We start from the raw sequence: 23,683 nt of genomic DNA, 5'->3' as shown, positions 1-23,683 counted from the left end.
TTAGCAGAGAGCTGGATCAGAAGTGGAGCAGCGGTGCCCATGTGGGATGTTGGTGCTTCAGGCCAGAGTGTTAACCTGCTGCACCACAGCACTGGCTCCAAAACTCAGACTGATTTCTAGGTCCCTGGCTTTGGCTTGGCTAAATCCTGGCATTTGTGAGTATTTGGGGAGTGAAATAGCAGATGGAAGATCTCTATCTCTGCATTTCATATTAAGTGAAAATAAATAAAAATTTAAAGTGTTAATAGAAAATGGAATTAAAAGGCAAGCATATTTTGAAATATATGCATATGACTTATCTTCAAAAAGTTCATGGAAAACATTATAAAATGCATGAATTTTAAAACATTTTTTGCACAAAACTAAATTAAAAAAATATTTATTTATTTGAAAGGCAGAGAGATAGACAGAGAACTCCCATCCACTGGTTGATTCCCCAAATGCCCCCTACCGCTCCAGCAGCTCCAGGCCCAAGCTCAGAAACTCAATCCAGGTCTCCCACATGGGTGGCAAGAGAACAATCACTTAAGCCATCACCTGCCGCCTCCCTGGGCATTACCAGGAAGCTGGAATTGGAAGCACAGCCAGGATTTGAACCCAGGCATTCAGATACGGAATATGGATGTCCCAAGTAGCATCTTAATCTCTGCATCAAACACCTGCCCTTAAACCAGTCTTTCCATCCCACTTTTCCATGCTGCTTTTGAAGTACCCTTTTACAGCTCAACTCAACACACTGTGTGTGTTACTGAAGCACTGCGCCCAGAGAGGCCTCGTAACCAGGCCTTCCTAGCTGCATGTCTGTCCCCATGTGTCTCACATACACAGGCTGGCAAGGTCCTTCTCTCCATCACCCAGGAGGTTTGTGGAGACCATGGCTGTCAATACTGCATGATTAATGCCTCCACTGCTAAGGCACCTTCCTCAGTGCCAAACATTATCAGACTGAACTGGAAGCTCAGCTTCACTGAAGATGAGGCTTAGGGGAGCAGAGCTTAAATCCTGTTTCTCTTTCCCCTCTGCCACAGGGGCCACAGGCATCAGAGACCTACCTTGATGGTCTTTACCAGGTTGGCGGTGCTGTTGGCAACCTCCTTGGCTGACTGCACAAAGTGCCTCTTGGCCACAGGGTTGGCCGTCTTGGACGAGGCGATGCGGCAGGCATTGCACAAGGCCGAGGTGTGCTTGGCAACAATCGTGGCAGCCGACAGGACCTACAAAGCACGGGGCTAGGTTGGGGGCTCCACCTGCACTGGGGTGCAGAGGGGCCTGGGCTGCTCTTCTACTCAAGCACACAAGCCTGTGTGATTGCACGGGTGCCTAGCTCTGCAGCCTCAAGGTCACTCCAAGAAAGGAGTGGGTGAAGAGCAGTAAGCAAGAGTGAAGGATAAAAGCAAAGGAAATGAGGTGTTCACGCTATGATGGGGCAACAGCAGGGGTGGGGGTGACTCCCAGAGGCCTGAAGGGGATGCAGTCAGCGGGGCTCTGGAACTTCAGATGGGACGTCAGGGTCTAGGCATGGGCAATTTGAAATTTTCAAGCAGCCATATTAACATGTAGAGAAATCACATGCTGCATGCAACTCAATACGTGAAACATATTGGATCATATAACCAATGCACATATACTACTTCCAAGATTTCACTATCTTTTTCTTTCATACAAAGTCTTCGAAATCCAGGGTATATTTTATATTTATAACCCATCTCCATCTAGACTCGCGACTTCAAGTGCTTAATAGTCATATGTAGCCAGTGGCCATCACACTGGAGGGCCCAGATCTAGATGAGTTAATTAAACATCCAAGTGTGAAAGCTCCCTCCTCATCCGGTGCAGGTGGGCTGGATGCACTGTACAAAGGGGCCTGGCTCAGGAAAGATCCAGAGGCTCAACTCATTTGCTCTCCTTTGCTGCACTTGCACCTTCTGGCCTTAACTGGACAGGTAAGGAATCTCAGGTGCACTGAGACACACACACCAGCTCTCAGGCCTGCTTCAGTCCTCACAGTCCCTGGACTGCCTTCTTGACTTAGGTCCTCCTTGTGCCTCCAGAACACTGACTCCAAGGTTCATGAGGGACAGGTCACTCTCAAGACTGCCTGTGCTCTCTCCCCATCAGCCAGGTCTGTTTCCCTCCAGCGCATGCTGCGTTTATGAATGACTGGAGCCCATAGCACTGGGTATTATGAGAGTCACACATACTGTCTATGCCCAATTGTCTCTCTGGTTCCTTTCTGTCTTGCATATTCTGATGCAACTGCAAGGCCCAGCTCAGGGCTGTCATCTCTGTGATGTGACCCTCAACGGCCCCCTCAGAGAATCCATCACACCCAGACCACTGCATTCCAACATTGCTCAACAGACTAAGAGCCAAGGGAGTGGAAGATTAGCTCTTACTCATGTTGACCCCTGCGTGCTCAGTACAAAGCAGGTTCTTTGTGTGAGTGCCCTGAAGTGTAAGGCAGCATGAGACTTCAGGTGTCACTGTGATGACTTCACTCCGATTACCTGCCAGCACCTGTTTTTACACATTTACAAATATCTACTTTCACCCCATGTTGCGACATCCCTCCTACTCACCATCTACAGGACTGCATTTAGCAGGTGTTGCAAGTTCTGTCAAGACAGGAGTCTACCAATTTCTCACCATCTCCAACAACCCACTTAGATGAGCTTAGGGTCTGGCACACCTGACACTCCCCTCTTCCGTGGTTACCTGTGACGGGCTGCTGCCGGGGTCCACCAGGTTCTGGCATGCCATCTGGATCGCCTGGTTTGCCCTTGCAAACTGGATGGGGTCCACGAGACCCTGGTGGCCTGCCTGGCTGTTTGGATCAGAGATGCCAACTAGGTATGCAGCCTGGAAAGAGAAGAGAGAAAAAGCAACCTACAGCTCAGGCTCTGTGGTCCTAGGAGAACCTGCATGGATGAGGGCACGGTTTTCACGCGTGGTCGATCCTTGGTGCAAATTGGGCAGGGCACCCTCATCTTGCTCCCAGTAAGCACGGAGTGACGGACAGGCCTATGCAGCAGGAGTTCGCCGAGGCTTCAGGAAACAAAGCCCCATGTTCTTAGAAGAGACCCAAGCAGCTCTTCTGTGGGGCTTCCTGCTGCCTTTATTGCTCCTTGCAGCCTTTTTATGACCCTGAGGATACCTAGCCTCAGAATAAGGCTGACTTGGGCTAGTAGACAGGCATGGCATCAATGCACTGATGGTGTAGAGGGGCTGGGGTAGCAACCCTGGAGTCTGCCCCGGGATGTTTCTCATCTCCCAGCTTAGCATGTCCTCCTCGTTCCAGTCAGCATTTCCAAGGGCAGGCAGACTCTAACCTTGGCAACTAAGAATGAGTGGGAGGGCCCAGAAAACGACAACAAGGACAGCAGCATTTTGGCCCACGAGGACAAAGTAAGAGCAGGCCTTCTCTGTAATTTTTTTTTTTTTTTTTGACAGGCAGAGTGGACAGTGAGAGAGAGAGACAGAGAGGAAGGTCTTCCTCTGCCGTTGGTTCACCCTCCAATGGCCGCCACGGCCGGCGCACTGCGGCCAGCGCACCACGCTGATCCGAAGGCAGGAGCCAGGTGCTCCTCCTGGTCTCCCATGGGGTGCAGGGCCCAAGGACTTGGGCCATCCTCCACTGCACTCCCTGGCTACAGCAGAGAGCTAGCCTGGAAGAGGAGCAACCGGGGCAGAATCCAGTGCCCCGACCAGGACTAGATCCCGGGGTGTCGGCGCCGCAGGCAGAGGATTCGCCTATTGAGCCGCGGCGCCAGCCTCTCTTTAATTTTTAATTCCAATTCATGACCAGGGATTTTGACATGAATTCATTTTCCGATGCCTGTGGGGAAGAACGAGTGGAGAGAATTTCATCTCCCAAATTAGGGCTGCTTCTCTTTGGTTCAGTATAAATTTTCTCAGTTCAGGTAATTGCCAAATGAGAAACCCTTCCAGGTAAATGCTGACATCTTCGTTGCTTCTGTCCCGTGAGCCCAACAATGACTGGAAATGCACATGGCAGTGCCACGCCAGTCTAGCTTGTGGCATCTGTTTATTCCGCCTTTGGATCCCAAAGTGAGCACTCCATTTCTGCAACTACAGAGCCTTGCAAAATTTAAGCTAGTGCTTATTTTTCCCTCTAAAACAATATGCCTGTAACAACAATCATTGAAAACAGTAAAAATAAACATCGGGCTCCTGGCCTGTATGCTGGGCCCTACATCATTTCATGAGTCTCTCTGTCCTCAGTCACCAGCTGAGGCCTTGTCTGAATGCCCTGGCCAGCACAGCAGCCACTCACTTTTCCATGTTTCTGTGGTGTTGCTTAGAGGAGGAGCAAAGCTAGGGCTCCCCATGCCTCCCGCAGGGATCTGGTCACCCCTGGCATCCAGGATCCCACACAGGACTCAAGGCTAGAAGACCTGCAAAGGGACCAGCGCCTTACCTGGGCCGCGGCCTCCGTCAGCCCACAGAGAGCCTTGGATGCAATCCCCACACATTCCCCAAAGGCAGGGAGGTCCCCGGTCTTGGCGTTCTGTGAAATCCCTGCCATTGACTCGCCCAGAACCTGCAAAACAATCAGTGAGATTCTGCCCAGTGCTGCTTCCAACCAAGGGGCAAAGGAGGCGACATTTGCAAGTTCAACACTCAAGGCCACGCAATTTCCCATCTTCTCCTTTATTTGCATTATGAAGACTTCTGAAAGAATTAAACCTCTTCTTTCCCATGAAGAGAAGTGAGTAAATGAAATTATGAAGCTTTCATCTGAATGTTATCTATATCCCAAAGAATTAATATACAGACAACAAAATAAAATCTACACAAGCTGTCTCAGGGTGAAGGATCTAAACTGAGTACTACCACTTCCCAGCACATAAAAATCACATCCGCTGAGCTGTAGGTGAAGTCATACTTAGCAAACAGAAGGAGTACCCCTGTGCATATCATTCATTGACTTATCGAAAATAAAGTTCAACAGATCTTTGTTAAGGATGTTTCTGAAATATTTTAAGTACTTTGCCTCATTTTGAAAATTATTGGTATCTATTTTCCTTAGAGGTCTTTAAAAGAACAGATGTAAGGGATTTTTAGCATTGAGAATTCAACCCACAGGTCAAGTCCCCTGCACTGGGTCACATGGGCAGAGGCAGGACACCCACCCCAGAGCTGGTGTCTTCTGTGGCCTCATCAGCACCAGGAGGCTGGGAGTGCATGCCAGAGTCACAGACAGTGGACTGAAGGCCGTTCAATCTCTTGGAGAGATTATGGCATTGCCAAGCCTAGAGTCCAACTCAGAGTTCTCCATTTGTTAATAAACCACCTTGAATGGGGAAGTGAATTCATTCCCTAAAGTTGCTTAGATAAACAAAGTAGGAGTTTGGCCTAGCAGTTGAGACACTGGATTGAAATGCTTAAAGTTCAAGTTATGGCTCTTCTCCCAACTCCAACATCCTGGTAATGTGCACACTGGGAAGCAGCAGGTGATGGCTGGGTCCCCATCATCCATGTTGTAGACCCTTACTGAGGGCCATGGTCTTGGTTTTGTTCTGGCCCAGCCCCAGCTATGGTAGAAATTTGGGGAATGAATCAGCAAATGGGAGATCGTTGGCTGTTTGTGTCTATTCTTTCTCCCTGTTTCTTGAATAAATAAGTAAATGACATACGTACGTATATACATACACACACACACACACACACACAATAATAATTCAGTTTCCATAAGGATTTACAAAGCAAAAAAGCCAGAAGTCATCTTAACCCTGCATTCCTCTTTTAGAAGGAACTGTTTCTTTGGACCTGTGTATGTAAAACATATGCCACCTCCTCTTAGACGATATATTAAGTTCCTAAGGTGCTGGCCAGAGGAAATTCTAGCTTTAATTCAATGCAAACTGAGCCCCCCCACCCACATCAGCCACATGGAAGTTTCTCAAAGCTAACGTAAAAGTGATGGGAACAAGCAAGCACTTCTGATGTTCGAGGTACAAAGCTGGACCACAGCAACTTGACACCCGTTCATCTCACTTGATTTCCACTCCAACCTCCTGTCTTTGAGTCATTTTCAAAACATGATTACCACAGATACACATTTCTCAACTGACTTTTTCTTTAACTGTTCCACTAAGAGGCCTTTATAGATATTCTCCCCCTAGACACCTTCACCATCAAATTATATCCTAAGGAAGAAGGTTTTGTTGGGTATGGTTATGAATTTACTGGGTGAAGGAAGCCATTGTATTATCTTAGATTTTTTTTTTAACAGTCCCTGCCCCATGCCAAAACAACAAAACAATTTACACTTCTCTTGAGGATGCAGATCATGGATAGAGGCAAACACACACACACACACACACACACACACACACACACACGAGGATCTCACACAAGCCAAGGCACTGGCGGGCTTGCCACAGCAGTTCAACAGCAGTTCAACCCCAGGTGGAGAACATACATGATGCAGTAAGAACATCTGTGATGTGATACAAGTAGTGGCTCTCAAAAGATGGTTTCCTGCACCACAGAGGTGGGAACTGGGAGTTTGTTAGGGCTGCAGAATCTCAGCCCCGCTCCGATCTGCATCAGCTACTTGGGGGGGGGGGGGGGGCCCAGCCATCCTCGGTTAGCAAGCCCCCCAGGTGACTCTGATGCATGCTATAGTGTGAGCAGCACCTGAGCTAAGGGCTTCACAACAGGGTTTTACGATGCAATGTGCACAGTCACACAGGTTGGCCACAGGCACAGAAAACACCAGTGCATCTATGTTTTTCCCCACCCCGAAGAGCAGTGTTAACTTCCGAATTCTGGCACAGATGGGCTTACCTTGGAGTTCTCCATGACGCTCTCAATGCAGTCAAAGTAAGAGAGGTCACTAACAGGCTCATTAGGATTGTCCAACATGCCCTTGACAGTCTACAGAAGGAGAACACAACTTAACAAGCAAGCAGGTGTCACCGAACAAGAGAAATCCGACACAAAACAAAACCTTCCACTTCTGGCCATGGTCACTCATTCAACTGATTCCTGAGTGGGATTCACATGACATTATCAGGGCTGCACGCTGCCTGCTAGCAGCAACACACAGGCTGGGGTAAGGAGCGGGTGTCTCAGGCTGGCTTTGCAGAGATGAGAAGAGCTTGCTTTCAGTTTTAAAGGAGTAAAGCAAAGGATTTTTTTTTTTTTTTTTTTTTTTTTGGACAGGCAGAGTGGACAGTGAGAGAGAGAGACAGAGAGAAAGGTCTTCCTTTGCCGTTGGTTCACCCTCCAATGGCCGCTGCGGCTGGCATGCTGCGGCCAGCGCACCGCGCTGTTCCGAAGGCAGGAGCCAGGTGCTTCTCCTGGTCTCCCATGGGGTGCAGGGCCCAAGGACTTGGGCCATCCTCCACTGCACTCCCGGGCCACAGCAGAGAGCTGGCCTGGAAGAGGGGCAACCGGGACAGAATCCGGCGCCCGACCGGGACTAGAACCTGGTGTGCCAGCACTGCTAGGCGGAGGATTAGCCTATTGAGCCGCAGTGCCGGCCGAGCACAGGATTTTTTAAAATGAGGTTTGAAAGTTAGCGCAACATAACACACTGATGGTCAGTTGGGTAACTCTAAGGAGTTTAAATTTCAAGAACTGCTTCATTTGCTTTTTTATGAATGATAGGAACCCTCAGTTTCTTAATTCTGGAAACTTTTCATGGGAAGGCATCAAAGAAAGTAATTGTCCCCAAACTTTCCCTTAGTGTTCCAGCACCACTCGTTTTAAATTTAAACAGTAAAGAAAATGCCTACACTTGTTTAGGTCCCCACCAAGCAAACAGGTACAGACTGGATACTTTATCCTTATTGCCAAGCCACTACAATCAGTGCCAGCTTTCCGACTATCATCACCTCTTCTAGCAACTTACGAGGGCATGTGCCAGGGCAGAAGGGCCTGGGGATACATCTACTCAACTCCTGCCCACCCAGAGTGCACACTGGGGCCCAGCATCCTCCGGAGTTCAGCCAACAAAAAGTCAACGTCAGGTGTTTAGTGCAGCTGGTAAGAAACCTCTTGGGACTCCTGAATCCCATACTGGAATGCCTGGGTTTGAATCCCGGCTCTAGTTCTGATTCTAGCTTCCTGCTAAAATGCACTTGGGGAGACAGCAGGTGACGGTGCAAGTATCTGGGTCCCTGCCACTCATGTGTGGGACCCAAAATAAGGTCTTGGATCTGGGCTTTGGCAGGCACTTGGGGAGTGAACTAGTGGATAGATCTCTCTCTCTCTCTCTCTCTGCCTTTCAGATAAAACAAAAATACCTAAGATTTTAGGAAAGGAAGACAACATCATCTGAGTTAGCAAGGGATGAAGAGGGATAGGTAATGGGAACTGCTGGGCCATTCAGCTTGAGGAGGAGAGGGCAGCAAGCATAGCCCATGGCATTCGCTGCTGGGATAATGAAAACAATTCCAGTAACAGCAATCCTGAAATAGTCACATTCTGGCAACCAAAGATACCCCTGAAGAACACAGCGTACCCGGGCCACGTGGGATCATTAGTTCAACAGCCCACACAGCATTTAGGTTTGCCAAAGCGATCGGATGGGAACAGGGTGCTCATTCAGCCCAGGTGAGGAACCGCTGCCCTGTTTTCAGAATGCTGCAGCCCTGTGGTCACGATCCCCTCCTTACCCAGCTGTGCACCATGGCCCGCTGCCACTGTTGGAGAGAGCCTCAGTCCAACGCTGGGGAAGCCGCAGTGGGCATCCTTCTCACTCCAGACCCATGCTGATCACCCATCCAGCAGACTGAAGGTACACTGGGCACAACTAGTTCTTACCTACCGAGAGCACCACGGGCTGCTGAATGTAACCAGCACTGAACAGGGCTGCTCTAAGAGCAACCAGGCACCCTGATTTTATGTGGATCCAAAAATGTCCTGTGGGCATGCCTGGATTTTCAATTGCAAATAACCAGTCTGTGAATTTACATTGAAAAGCACCCATAACTGCCTTCTAGGCCATGAGGGGGCTGCACGGCCACCTTGATTGTACAGTAATAAGGGCTTGTGCTTAAAGTGTATAGGGAAATCATTTTCACTCCAAAAGCACACCTACCCAACCTCTATTTCTCTCCCAATTATTCTAGAATATTCTCTCCAGCACTTTTCAGGTAGACAGTGCTGATCTTCAGCCTATACCCAACCCCCAAAGGATCCTTTCCTAGTTGAAATAAAGAATCTTTGCACATCTCATCTTTGTGAACTAAGAGGAAGCAGAAATGATTATCCCAGTCAAACACACTTATCTCTAGATCCTTCCCACTACGATTAGGTGTTTGCCTCCCAGAAAAGACAGAAGGTGAGAGGAGAGGAAATTAACCCCCATAGAATTACAGAAGCGACACCCACGCACGTGCACGTGCAGGCTCCCACCCTCAGCAGGCTTCCAGGGTACCTACCTCGAGCTCCCGGAGGGCGTTGTCACACTCCTTCTGGCCAGGAGCTTGCTGGGTGCACAGAGTGATGAGCTGATTGATGCTCTCTGTCACAGCTCTGTGATGGAAACAGGAAAAGTTGTTTCTTTGTTTCCTTGTGAAGATCAACAGTCATTTCCCCAACAACACTTTGTGGTTTCACCAGAAACATTCATGCAATTCATTCACTATTTAGACTGAGGGCCCCCTGAGAGCTCTTATACTGGCTCCATATAACCGAAAATAAACCACACCCAGGGAACACAGAGTAACCACCTTGCTGCTGAGTTTTCATTTCATTTATTCTTTTTTTTTTTTTTAAGATTTATTTATTTATTTGAAAGGCAGAGCCATAGAGAAGCAGAGGCAGAAAGAGAGAGAGAGAGGTCTTCCAACCACTAGTTCACTCCCCAAACGGCCACAATGGCTGGAGCTGCATTGATTTGAAGCCAGGAACCTCCTCCAGGTTTCCCACATGGGTGCAGGGGTCCAAGGACCTGGGCCATCCTCCACTGCCCTCCCAGGCCACGGCAGAGCTAGATTGGAGCAGCCGGGAACCAAAGCGGCACCCACATGGGACGCTGGCACAGCAGGCGGTGGCTCTACCCGTCACACCACAGCACTGGCCACTCATTTACTCTTTATTTATTTATTTTATTTGACAGGTAGAGTTATAGACAGTGAGAGAGAGACAGAGAGAAAGGTCTTCCTTCCATTGGTTCACTCCCCAAATGGCCACAACGGATGGAGCTGCGCCGATCTGAAGCCAGGAGCCAGGAGCTTCTTCCTGGTCTCCCATGCATGTGCAGGGGCCCAGGCACTTGGGCCATTCTCCACTGCCTTCCAGGCCACAGTAGAGAGCTGGACTGGAAGAGGAGCAACCGGCACTCAAACCCAGTGCCCATATGGGATGCCGGTGCTGCAGGCAGAGAATTAACCAAGTGCGCTACGACACTGGCCCCTACTCATTTACTCTTAAGAGGTACTAGTGGTTCTTTTGTGAAGGTGTGATATCTTAACATAGTCATAAGGAAGAATTTGAAATGAAGTCATAAATAGCGAAGACATCTCATTAGCACAGGCTTTCATTAGCAGCCCAAGAGAAATGACATTTTCCCTACAAGGCTGTTTTGCGAAGCCTTTGCATATTTTGGGCTATTTATTTACTTGAAAGGCAGAGATACAGAGGGAGAGAAGGAAAAGGAGAAAGAATGAGAGAAAGAATGATCTTCCATCTGCTAGTTTACTCTCCAAATCACTGTAATGGCTAGAGCTGGCGAGACTGAAGCTAGGAACTAGGGCTTCTTCCAGGTCTCCTATGTGGGTACAGAGACCCAAGCTCTTGGACCATCCTTCATTGAAGGATATCTTCACAGGTATATTAGCAGGGAGCTGGGATGGAGGTGGAACAGCTGGCACTTGAACTGGTATCCACATAGGATGCTGGCATTGCAGCTGACAGCTTTACTTGGTACACCATAATGCTAGCCCCAATACATATTTTTAAACATAGCAGATATATAAGGGATTATAGACATATAAGGAAAATGGAATTGTAGTTTATGGTGCCCAAAATTTTAAAATCCATGCACATGAGGGGTCTTCAAAAAGCTTATAAAAAAGCATATTATAATAACTACATATAGATTTTGAATTTCTTTGCATCAAAATATACTTATTTTTAAATTCCATTCTTTGAGTGCTTTAAAGAACCTTCATATAGTAATTGTCTATCATTTCAAAAATCTATACAGTAAATTGTATATGAATAACTTGTTGCTTGAAGATAACCCCAAATTATTTTTAAAAGCTTATTAATTTTTATTTGTTTGACAGGTAGAGCAATGCAGAAAGAAAGATTTTCCATCTGTTGGTTCTCGCCTCCAAGCCACAGTGGGGTCTGTGTCAGGCTGAAGCCAGGAGCCTGTCTGGAACTCCATCTGTGTCTCCCTTGGGGTGGCAGGGACCCACCCAAGTACTTCACCATCATCTCTGCCCCCCAGGACATGCCTTAGCAGGAGGCTGGAACTGGGAGTGGAGCTGCACCACAGTGTCTGTAACCTCCCCACCCCAGATTCTTTAAGACATCTACTTTCTTTGTTAAAATTAGAAAGGATAAATTGGAGACTCTCACAAGGTTTTCTGTGTGCTCTGTTCTCCTTAGAATGTAGGAAGCATCGCAGAATTTCTTGTACACGGACAAGGATTCCACCCCTCCTGAGCACCTCCTGCTTGATCTGTCTGAGGTTACAACATGGATAATTTAGAAAGTCATGGTTCATTTTGATTTAACTTTCCATAAGGTGTGAAAAATACTTTCTCTCTCCTTTTGGCATGTGGAAGTCCAGTTGTTCCAACCCCACTAGTTGAAAAGACGAGTCTCTATCCAATGAATTGCTTCTGTGAAACTGCTGACCATGAAGCGGCCATCCACGTTCCAGTCTATGAGGGTCTACTTCTGGGCTGTCTGTGTGCCATTAACCTGTGTGTCTAACCTTCCACCGACACCACACTGTCTTCACTGCTGTAGCTTTATATTGAGTCTCAAAACTGAATATCTTGCACGTCATAAATGAAAAACCTAAGAGATTTGCACCAACTCCCTAAGGAGAAGCTACAAATAAGGAGCTGACACATTGAAATCTCTGACTTCAGAGCCAGACTCGCTCTCCATTTTTGCCTGGCCAACCTGGTGCACGCTTCTGGCAGTGCCTTGAACTCCATGCACAGTTTCTACAAGGCAGCTACAAGGCAGCTTTAAACAGAAACAAAATGGGGCTCATATTGCTGTTAATTGCTAACATAACACCGTATAATAAAAAAGATGCCTCATTTTATTAGTGAAATTGGCTTTGCAGCTTCCCACAGAATATCAAATTAGACGGAAAGGATGTTGTGAATGGACAAAAGCAATCAGCTTAATTATTGGATGAAAGACTGCTTGCAATTGCAAATCGAGCTGGGATGATGGGAAGAGGAAAAACATTCTTGAATTCAGGAAAGAATCCCCATACATCGTTGTTCAAAGACTGATCCTGGTGACTCATTTATTTGGGGAAAAGTGCTTCAACGAAGGTGCAGGCTCTGCTGTGCAAAGCAGGAGAACAACCCAGCCAGCAGGGCCCTGCTCAGCTCCAGTGGCCACGACCTATGCACCTGCAGTGTCCCTCAGAGAGCCCAGCACCATGGCCTGCATGGTAGCCTTCAAAGACTTGCTTCTGAGTGGACAGGCCAGCTTATGTCAAGACATTCACGGGTGCAGGTTGCCCTCTACTGTGTGACGGCAGGGTCACTGAGATTTTTTCCACCCATCACAGATGTTTTTCATTCAAGCGTGTTTCTGTATTTCTGGTTTATCTGTATCTTTTAAGAGACTTATTTATTTGAAAGGCAGGTGAGACAGAGGGAGATAGAGAGACAGAGGCAAAAAGAGATCTTCCATCTGCAGGTTCACTCTGCAAATAGCTGCAATGGCTGGGGCTGAGCCACTCCAAACCCATGAGCCAGGAGCTTCATCAGGGTCTCCCATGTGTGTGGCAGGGGCCCATGCACTTGGGCCATCCTCTGCTGCTTTCCCAGCAGGTTAATGGATTGGAAGTGGAGCAGCCTACACTTGCACTGGTGGTCATGTGAGATACAAGCATCACAAGCAGTGGCTTAACCCACTATGCCACAACGCTAGTCCCTGTCTTTTTTTTTTTTTTAAACATAATTTCTGTATTAAAGATGTAAGTATTTCCTGGCCTGAAGCACCAGCATCCCATATGGGTGCCTATTCTGCTCCACTTCTGATCCAGCTCTGCTGTGGCTTGGGAAAGCAGTAGAAGATGGTCCAAGTCCTTGGGCCCCTGCACCTGCATGGGAGACCCGGAAGAAGCTTTTGGCTCCTGGCTTCGGATTGGAGTAGCTCCAGCCATTGCAGCCAACTGGGGAGTGAACCAGCCACAGGCAGAGGGTTAGCCTACTTTGTCATAGTGCTGGCCCCTGTACTTTTATTTTTTATAGTGTTTTTAATGCTCAGAGTTATACAAGTTTTTTATTATTTTATCTCATTTTTATAATATATTTAAAGTAAAATATATTTAATGTTTCATATGTAAAATAAAAGCTCAATAACTATAATTTTGCTACTAGAGCTCGCATTTCCATCTTGAGTTCTATCTAGCCATTATGTTTTTTTATTTTTTATTTTTTATTTTTATTATTATTTTTTTTGACAGGCAGAGTGGACAGTGAGAGAGAGAGAGACAGAGAGAAAGGTCTTCCTTTGCCGTTGGTTCACCCTCCAATGGTCGCCGCGGCCGGCGCGCTGCGACCGGCGCACCGCGCTGATCCGATGGCAGGAGCCAGGAGCCAGGTGCTTTTCCTGGTCTCCCATGGGGTGCAGGGCCCAAGCACCTGGGCCATCCTCTGCTGCACTCCCTGGCCACAGCAGAGAGCTGGCCTGGAAGAGGGGCAACCGGGACAGAATCCGGCGCCCCAACCGGGACTAGAACCTGGTGTGCCGGCGCCGCTAGGCGGAGGATTAGCCTAGTGAGCCGTGGCGCCGGCAATCTAGCCATTATGTTTTTAAAAAATTGGGAGCTGCAACTTCAAAAGTTAAAAAAGCCTTTCTGAACTAAATCCATTTAGTGCTCAGAGAGATTGAGGATTCTGTCTGGGAATTCACAATGGAAGTGGAATTGGGGTGGGATGGGAGGACAAAGTGGAGCCATCTGTGCACCAGACAACCTCTGAAGCCCAATCCACAGGTGAGCAGCTGACACGGCAAACAGAAGCACCAGACATCTTCCTTCCTCAAGGGTAGAGGAGCTTAGGAAGGGAAGCAAAAGCAAATCAATATCACCCCTAAGTATCCCCTAGGTCCTGCTACCCATGAGGCCAGGGAATTAAAAAATAAAAGAGGTTAAATATATCTAGGACAGCAAGGTGCTTGTGATCCAATCCAACTGCAGAGGCGAGACAATGGAACACACAGAAGTGGAACCAAAGAACCTGATGCTCAGGGCAGGACACCAGCTGGGACAAAGAAACACAGAAAGGAAGAAAATCAATCACCATGAGGCATGGATTCTGCACAGAGGAGAGTGTTCAACGTGAGCTGGAGCAATTGGAAAAGTCAGGGCTGAATGAGACCCTGATGGAGATAGGGAGAGAACATTCTAGAATCGACCAACGCGGGAGCAAAGGCCCCATGGACCATTTTCTCCCTGAGAGGGTGAAGGCAGTCCTTCTGCTCATGCTCCTTGCTGGGTGAGCCTTTTCCAGACCCAGGAGACCTGCCCTGTAGGACCCTCAAGCCCAAGCACAGGGTGGGTGTCTGGTCTACAATTGAGGCGCCCACTCCCCACATCACAGTACCTGAGTGGGATTCCTGGTTCTGCTCCCAATTCCTGGTTCCTGCAAATGTGCACCTTGGGAAGCAGTGGTAATGGCTCAAGGAGTTGTTTTCCCACTCCCACACCTGAGACTTGGATTGAGTTCCTGGCTCTAGACTTCTGCCTCCAAGCTGCTGTGGGCATTTGGGGAGCTAACCAGCAAATAGGCAAGCACACTCTGTCTCTCTCTGCCTCTCAAACGCCTATATGAAAATTACAAGCAGAACACCAAAAGTCTGGGGGTGGCTAGGAAGGCAGGCACGGCTCACACATTCCCAGGAACTCTGTTGGGAAGCGGACAACTGGCCAGGGCCAGGAGTGAGGCTGGCAGCTGTGGATGTGAAGGTGTCCCAGCTTTGTCGTTTTTCTGGCCGGGGTGAAGATGTGAGAGCAGCAGCTCAGAGAAGATGCGTAGACATAGGACCCTCCCTTGTTTTGTAATTACAAGCTCAAGTCCTATCCCCTTGCCTAGGTTCAGGGTCACCAGACCAGCCCCTGGTGGAGAAGCCCGATGACTGGCTCATGGAAGGTCTCCAGCTCCCCACAACTGATCAGAAAAGAGCCAGAGCCCATCCAAGAGGGACATCCAACAGAAAATGACTTTCTGCCTGTAGACATCAAAAACTGAGGACCTGGGCTCCCTGTGTGTACCTGGGCTTGGGAGCAGAATTCCAAGCCGAGAAAGACATTCTCTCCTTTCAAAGCAAGTCTCTTTCCCAGAGCACAAAGGCCCAGGGACCACAAGGATAGGTGTTTCAAGTCTGCTGACACAGGTGCAGGACAGGCTTGAGGCAGTCTGGGCCTGCGTTCCAGCAGTGGCATCCCTGAGACTATGGGGGCGTGCACACAGAGGACAGGCAGGGAGGGCTTGGCTGTATCAAGAATATGGATGGCAGGGAACTGAAGACTTCAGGCCAAGAGATCAGATATTGTCACTCAATCCTCTGTTCACTGCACAAGGCCAGGACAAGATGGAGCAGTGCTATGTACTGCCCTGACTCCGCGAGCACCAGACCCCTGTCACAGGCATCCTGTGTGCCCAGCTGCCAGAGCTGTGCCTCGCCCACATCAAGCACACCATAACTGCCCCCCCCGACCGTGGCAGAGTTCTGCCTCCCACGAGGAGTCTGCCTGACCCACCTAACCTGGCTGCAATTTGTGCTGAGAAACTCACCCTCCACCCCGCCCCTGGGAGCAGAGGCTTGCAAAACCATGCCAAGAAACCAAGGAGAATGTGCCACCTGCCTTGCAGAGTTTCCTCCCAAGATGGCAGTTTTCCCATGCTGATTGTTAAGTGCCTCCTGGGCTATAAAAACACAAGCCTGGGAACTGTCAGCCGCTGCAAGTCAGGAGGGAGGCACAGAAAGCTTGGTGACTGGGGCTCCAGGTGTGTTCTTCAAAGCCACCACCAGGGGGCCTGCAGGGACCCACATTGCTTCCCATGTCTGCTTCCTTCTGTGTCTGGATTTCCAAAGTCCAGTACTCGCCTCTGCTTCCCACTGTTTAAGAGAGTGAACAACACGTTTCACCGTGGAAGGCAAAATTTGGGAATGAGGCCAAAAAATGATAACAAACATCTGAGCTCAGATAACCGGAAATGTCAATTGCCTCAGCCAAAGACTCTTAGGAAAAAGCAGCCATCAAGAAGAGGGGTTCTATATCAGAATTAGCGCTGAACAGAACAGACCAGATATCACCACCACCCCCAATCCCATCCCAAGCCTTCCACCATCAAAGGAAGGAATGAGTTTACAGGAACAATCAAGCGATGAGGTGGTGAGATGGGAAGATCATTATCTAATTCCCTAGCGGCTGGAGTGAATGTTTGCAGCTACAATATATTACCAGGCAAACAATGAAAAAAAAAAAAAACAAAAAACAGGGTTTTGCAAGGAAACTGCTCTGCCTTTATCTAGTCCTACACACACACACACATGAAAAATAAAACTATGAACGAAGAGGAGATGGGAGGCTCTGGCCGCTAATACCTAGGGATGCTACGTAAGGATGTTGCAGCCCACGCCTGCACTCTGCAAATGCACACGTGCAGGAGGTAGGGCAACTCAACTCATGCAGCTCAAACAGTTACGCTCAGGCTAACGCGTAGGACTCCCGACTTCCACAGCTCAAAACTCAGCGGCTGAGCCCCTATCAAGCACGAAGGAACACACAAACGAAACCCTGCTTTCGCCACACAAGAGGTCAGCGCCAAGCTCAGCCTTTCCCACAATCACTCTTCTGTACGTTTTGAAACATCTCCAGCTATTCCACACCCCCAGTAGTCCTGCCTGCATTATCTCACTGTATCACCTGATATTAAATCATGCTAAGAAAACATCTGTACCACCCAGAATCGTAACACACGCTCCCCTCTGGGTTCAGGAAAACCAATGGAGGCTGCTCATCGAAGACGTTCCAGGGCTGTCGCTGCAGCCGCTGTGAGCACTAGCATTCAATCACTAGCCACTGAGCTCAAGGAACAGCAATGACGTCGTGTCATTCAGTTTCCTGGGGGAGAGCACCAGGAAAGGAGGATACTAAGATCATCCGCAACGCAGAGTCGTGTTGTAACACAGCTCCAAAAACAGTTACTCCCACTGGGACTCCACTCAGCCCGCGCTGCAGCCCACCCACAGGTGATGGATGGACTAGGTTCAATTACAACAATTATTTATTTGAGAAGCAGAGAGACAGAGACACACACATGGAAACAACTAGCTCCCTTCCAATGGTTCATTCCCTAAATACCCACAATGACTGGGGGCTGGGTAAGAGGTGCAAACAACCCTCCCATGTGAATGGCAGGAATTCAACTACTTGAACCATCACTGCTGCCCCCCAGGGTCTGTGATACCAGGGAGCTGGAATCAGGAATTGAACCCAGAGACTCAAGTGGGATGCAGGCATCTTCACTACTAGGCCAAAAAGCTGGCCCTAAATTCAATTCAACATTAACGTCAGGTACATGGTATGTGTTTTTTAAATGTCTGTTGAATGACTTTCTGAAAACTGTCTTCTTTCTACTTGTAAGTCTTTTCAGATTTCTTTTCAATAAGCACATGTGACTTTCATGGTGTGAAAAAACACAGCACTACTTAAAATCTATTTAAGCCATTAGGTTTGCAAGTCAGTGGGGGCTGGAGGTCTGTGCATGTCCCTACCAAAAGGCTGAATGGGAAGACACAAGGCCTCGGTAGTGGGGAAGGAACATGGACATGAGCCAGTTTTATAAAATTCCACACTCTCCATCACTCGATGCCACTGACAGCAACATAACAACAGCACCAATTCTTTGCTCAGTCAGAGCAGCATATCCCACAGACAGCAACAACGTTCTTGAAACACACGTGAAGGCACATACTCCCCACTCTTACCTTGCTGCTGCGGCCAGGAGATTCTTCGCGTTGGGAGCTCCCGGATCTACAGAGAGAGATTTGGCTGCTAACAAGAGCTTGCTGGATGCCATGGAGATGTTCTTGAGGTTCCCTATCACCTGGATCTGGTCTTCTTTCGTCTGGAAGGTCAACAGGAGCCAGAGGCATTAGGGACTGACTGCCCATTTCTCCCGGGAAGAGAGCTCAGAGCAGCATCTTGAGATGCAGGCCAAGTTACCTGTACAGACTGTGTTAAAACCAATTCATGGGCAGACACCTAGCTCACTGAGATGCTGCCAGGGTCTACACTGCCCCCAAAAGGATGCTCAGACCATGATGTGCACAACTAGCGATGAAATCCTTCTCCAAGTGGATTGGCCAAGAGCTGTGCTTTCTCACAAGCAGAGGCACTGCGGGCCGTGGTGAGGGGGAGCCGCACCAATGCACAGAGCAGGCACCCGTTCCGGCGTCTTGCTCAACAATGCTGCAGTTGTCATGGGGCTTGGACATCCCGGCCTGGCACAAACGCCCAGCACTGCCCCACTATTCAGAGCTGCTCGCATCCCAGAAGTGCCTGACTTGGGAAAAGACACATCTCTCACCTGGCTGGCTGGCCACTGGAGCAACGAACCAGGTACCTAACAGAACAACACACACCCCTCTGCCTCTCTGTTTGGGAGCAGCCAGGATCTCAGGAGAAAGCAGCTCTGCAAGCTGCCACCAGACCAGCCAGGCTCCCTGGTTGTGAACAAGCTGCTTATCTGTTCATCGGAAGGAGCCAGTGTGTAATCACTTCGTGCTCACAGTCAGCCGCAGTGCATTCAAACGGGCCCACAAAACCTCAAACACAGACACATTTTTTTTTACTCTATTATCCCACATTTGAAGAGCTGTCCCGATCTCTGCTAAGCATTCTTCTCTTCCCCCGGCCCCCAGAACGCCAAGGTAAAAGGATGGCATCAGCGAGGGTCCTGGGAAAAGCCAAGCTTCCTCGCCAGGAGTACTTCACCCAGAAGCGGATAGCATCTTTGGGAATGCCATTCCTGTGAGGTCATGGGGATCCCTCAACAGCACCACAAATGCAACTGTGTGGCCTGTTGACAGGTTCCATATTCCCATCACAGAAGAAACACCTGTTTGTCCAACTGGCCACAAGGGTATAAGGGTCATCAGAGGAGATAAGCTAAGGTCATGGTCAACTCCAGGTAGTCACCTCCACCTGCACTTGGCCAGCCAGCTCAATACCAACGTGGTCTCCTCTTACACCCACCTGTGCTTGGCCAGCCATCTCAATGCCAGCATCGAGGAATTCGTCGAAATCATCACTGAACTTTCCAGAGGCTGCGGCCAGTTCTCCGCTCTGACCCCGGGTTGCATGGACGACTTCCCCAGCAGACTGGTTCAGATCAGCTGCTGCCTGGTTCAGTTCACTCTGAGCTTCCTGGAAAGGCTTTGTGCTGGGAGGGAGCTGTGGCAGACAGAGAGCACACCCCATGAGAAGCCCTACTTTGCTCGGGAAGGATGAAGACAGGCAGTGTGCAGCGCAGCCAGGCTCTCTGGGGCTGCATTTCTGAGACACTGAGACTGCAAGGCTCCGTGTCCTTGGAGCCCAGGTCAAGCTTCACCTTCAACATACCCACATGCATTCACTCGGGATTACTGATCGCCTACTTCGTGCTGCGTGCTGTGTCCCCCAAGCATCCCTCCCCATCCATGAGCCTCACCGAATCCACAAGCAGCTTCTTGCTGGACTCCCCAATGCTCTTCAAGGCCACGTCCACATCCTTCTGCCCAGGGAGGCAGTTCACGCAGTTATTCAAGGAGTGTGACACGGCTTTGGCCACCTGAAGGCACAAGGCGGGGAGAGGGAAGCACCATTAGGAAGCCACTTCCAGTATAAGCCGTACCCTCACTGGGCTTCTTGCTCTGTCCTAATGAAGGGCCTGACGCAGCGACACAGCGTTCGCCACCTGCTCTCCAAAGCCAGGCTCCAAAAACACCTGCGGAGTCAGGGTGTTCACACCAGCGAAAGGAGCCCAGGAGACACCTGCCAGCACAGCCACGTTAACTGTGACCACAAGCCCCAGTCCCGTGCCTCACCTGAGCTAGCCTCTGCTGACTCTCTGCATCTCCAGGTGCAATCAGGGCCTGCTTGGCTTCTTGGATGAGCATGGCGGAGCCCTCCATCACGTCCCGAGCAGAATCCAACATGGCGTGGGCAGCTGCAGGGTCACTTGTGGATGCGGCCACTCCCCGGGCAGCCTGGGCCAGTGTTTTCAGAGCCTGGGCTGTCTCTCTAGCAGCCACTCCTAGGGATAAGAGCCCATTAGACTTTCTATTAGATTCTGTCTAAAAGTCACAACTGCAAACAAGGACTGGGGCCCCTCTGGATTAGGTGTTGTTACAGGAGGGCTTCCGTGGTTAATTTTACAATATAGTTGCTGTGCTTCTGGGCCAATCCAAGAGAAACTGTAATAAATGCAATGTTGAAAAGTTTTTCCCTCTGACGTCCCCTGTTACCACAATCCTAAATCTAAACACCAAGCACCAGGGAGCAAGGGTATCTGTTTTTTCTCCTTCTCAGATCAGAATGCTGTGAGAGTCACATACATTGTTAGGTCTAACAGCTCATTCGTTTTTCATACTGCACAGTGTCCAGTATTTGCTTATTCCTCTTCTGCTGACGGACATCTGGGTTGTTTCCCATTTGGAACTGTCATGCATAAAGCTACCAAGAAAGTCCTTATACATACAGAAAAATTTCCATTGTATATAAACCCAGGAAGTTGAATTGCTGGGTCACAGTATATAGGTAGCTTCAGATGATTCCACAGTTTTCCAAAATGGTTTTGCCATCATCCAAACTACCAACAATGCCTAAGAGTTGCAGGTGCTCCACATCCTAGCCCACACTTACTATTGTCAGATTTCTAATCTTAGACTTTCTAGTAAGTGTGTACTTGTATTACAATGAGGTTTCAACGTTTATACCCTAATGAGTAATGACATTGATCATCTTTTCATACACTTAATGGCCATCTGAATGTCCTCTTTCATCAAGGGCCCACTTCTCTCTCTAAATTCATTGCTAGGCCTGAGGTTTCCTAAGGTCAGACACTCCTGACGGTGTGCTTTGAGATAGGCTTCTTGTTAGGACATGCAGAATACACATGAAAAAAGCACATAGCAATGTCTCACTCAGCTTCAAAGTGACCATTTTCTACAGGACCAGTGGGATGGGCTCCAGCAGCCCTTGAGCATGGCTTTCATCATGCTCCTTTGGCAGAAGAGCATGGGAGGTCTTTTCCTCACTGAGCACGAGGCCCCGTAATACAACAGTGGAGAAATCTCTGGGCTCACAAAACAAGACAGCTGTGCAGTGCAGTGCAGTGCAGAATTGCAAGTTGCACAGATGGAAGACAGCTCCACGAGCTAATCAAGGCAGGTCACAAAGCTGTCAATCCACCTCTTATCACATGGCAGTCCCGCATGCAGTTTGTAGAATAAAATGTGTGTGTGGTGTGCACATACAATTTGAGATGGGGGGAGGTGTTTCCATCTGCTGGTTCACTCCCGAATGCCTACAAAGGCCAGAACTGGGCCAGAGCTGGAGCCTGGAGCTGGGAAGTCAATCCAAGTCTCCCAGGTGGGTGGCAGGGACCCAGTTTCTCTTGCTGCTCCTTAGGGGAAAGCTGGAGTCAGAAGCCACAGCTGGGAATCGAACCCAGACACTCAGATGTGGAATACAGGTATCTTAATGAGCGTCTTAACTGCTAGATTCAAAATCTATGCCAAAAGAATTTTTTAAAAGAGTATTTATTTTTTAGAAAGGCAGAGATACAGAGAGAGGAGTAGAGAAAGAGACTTTCCATCTGCTGGTTCACTCCCCAGTTGGTCACAGGCGCTTCCTCCGGGTCTCCCTTGAAGGTGCAGGGGCTCAAGTACCTGGGACATCCTCTGCAGCTCTCCCAGGCACATTAGCAGGGAGCCGGATTGGAAGTGGTGCAGCCAGGACTCAAACTGGTGCCCCTATGGGATGTCAGCACTGCAGGCAGAAGATCAACCTCCTGTGCCACAGTGCTGGCCCCAGGAATTTTAAACAAGTGTTTTTTAAGGCAGAGGAAAAACCCATAGGAAGAAACACGAAGGTAAATGCAGCTAAGGGGAAGGTGAAATTCTGCCTGAGGAGAACAACCATTCCGTTGTTCTTGTGACATTTGGATGAAAGACTGAAGGCTGTTGCTGCTCACAGGAGCACTGGGTGTGTGGGTGGTGCTCACATGACCACAGGGACAGGCTTGTGGGATCCAGGTTGTTTGCCTGGGGATCTGATCGTGTCGGGATCACCACTGCGAATGTTGCTCTGAATTCAGCCACACTTAGCCCTGGGGATTCATGGGCTGCCTGGCCCTGCTGGCCTTGTTTCATCCTTCTGATGGTATGACCTCCTTTTTCCTGGAAACCTGAAGCTCTGGCTTTGCTGCTGGTTAGCTGTGTGGCCTAGAGTGCTGCCTTTCCCCCTGGACCTCAGCTTCCCTGAGTTGTGGGGCCAGGGGCTGTAGGGGAGAGGATGTATTTAGGAGAAGCTGAGATGCTAGCTCTGACCTTCTAGAACTTTCTTGTGACTTCTAGAATCTTCTTCTTGTTTTCCCATTCATCATACAGACTCTTGAATTCAATTCTACTTGAGTTGTATGAGAATTCAGAAGAAAAAACATTCAAATGCTTCAAAGAAAAGGCCATTTAGGTAAGACCCATTTATGGAAAACTCTTTTTATGGGCTCCGACAATGCTAAAAAGACAGAAACTGGAAGGGCTAAATTCCAAAAGTCCAAGATTGTCCATCCCACGTGTTTCCCACTCAGGACTCGCTGTGAAATCTCAAGGCACATCAAGGATGCTCCATGGAGGAATCAGGTTTCCAGGAAAAAGGAGGTCATACCATCAGAAGGATAAAACAAGGCCAGCAGGGCCAGACAGCCCTCGAATCCCCAGGGCTAAGTGTGGCTGAATTCAGAGCAACATTCGCAGTGGTGATCCCGACACGATCAGATCCTCAAGCAAACAACCTGGCTCCCACGAGCCTGTCCCGTGGTCATGTGAGCACCATGGCACCACAACAGTCAGTGGGAAATTCTAACGCAGACTCCTGGTTCAGTGACCACACTCCTTTGAAAACACAGATGACTTTCAGTCTTCTTGCCATCTGGATCTTCAATTATATTCAGTGGCAGAGTCTCAAGATGATATTCCAAGTGATAACAAATAGAGGAGCACGCTTCACAATGGCTGTAGTTCCTGTGTGTTACATATGGACTACACAGCTCACCAGGTGAACACCAAGTGTGACATAAATCAGCCAACTGTTCCACAACGTCTGCAAAAGGTTGCTTATGTGGCTGGATGTCGCCACACAGAAACACACTGTACACTGCACTGGCCAACCAAACACTGCACTAAATGGCCGCCCTGTGGGTAGCTCAAGTGGAACTTCCGAATG

The 23,683-nt window shown here is 48.9% G+C and overlaps 1 protein-coding gene across 42 annotated transcripts in view; it reads right to left on the bottom strand.

The window, feature by feature from the left end:
- TLN2 (talin 2) overlaps positions 1–23,683 on the bottom strand; it is a 479,276-nt gene that overhangs the window by 89,799 nt on the left and 365,794 nt on the right. For all 42 annotated transcript variants that reach the window (XM_070054308.2, XM_089310520.1, XM_070054305.2 and 39 more), the window contains 9 exons: positions 20,284–20,492; positions 19,908–20,027; positions 19,454–19,651; positions 18,184–18,323; positions 9,417–9,510; positions 6,814–6,903; positions 4,439–4,561; positions 2,716–2,859; positions 1,053–1,214 (listed from right to left, as the gene is read on the bottom strand). In XM_070054308.2, coding sequence (XP_069910409.2) covers positions 1,053–1,214; positions 2,716–2,859; positions 4,439–4,561; positions 6,814–6,903; positions 9,417–9,510; positions 18,184–18,323; positions 19,454–19,651; positions 19,908–20,027; positions 20,284–20,492 — 1,280 coding nt within the window. The remainder of the gene's footprint in view (positions 1–1,052; positions 1,215–2,715; positions 2,860–4,438; positions 4,562–6,813; positions 6,904–9,416; positions 9,511–18,183; positions 18,324–19,453; positions 19,652–19,907; positions 20,028–20,283; positions 20,493–23,683) is intronic.

The sequence above is a fragment of the Oryctolagus cuniculus genome, chromosome 12, assembly GCF_051225735.1.
Source record: "Oryctolagus cuniculus isolate XC-2025 breed Fujian yellow rabbit chromosome 12, ASM5122573v1, whole genome shotgun sequence".
Lineage (NCBI taxonomy): Eukaryota > Metazoa > Chordata > Mammalia > Lagomorpha > Leporidae > Oryctolagus > Oryctolagus cuniculus.
The sequence above is the reverse complement of the archived record's forward strand: the minus strand, read 5'-3'. Positions and strand labels throughout refer to the sequence as shown.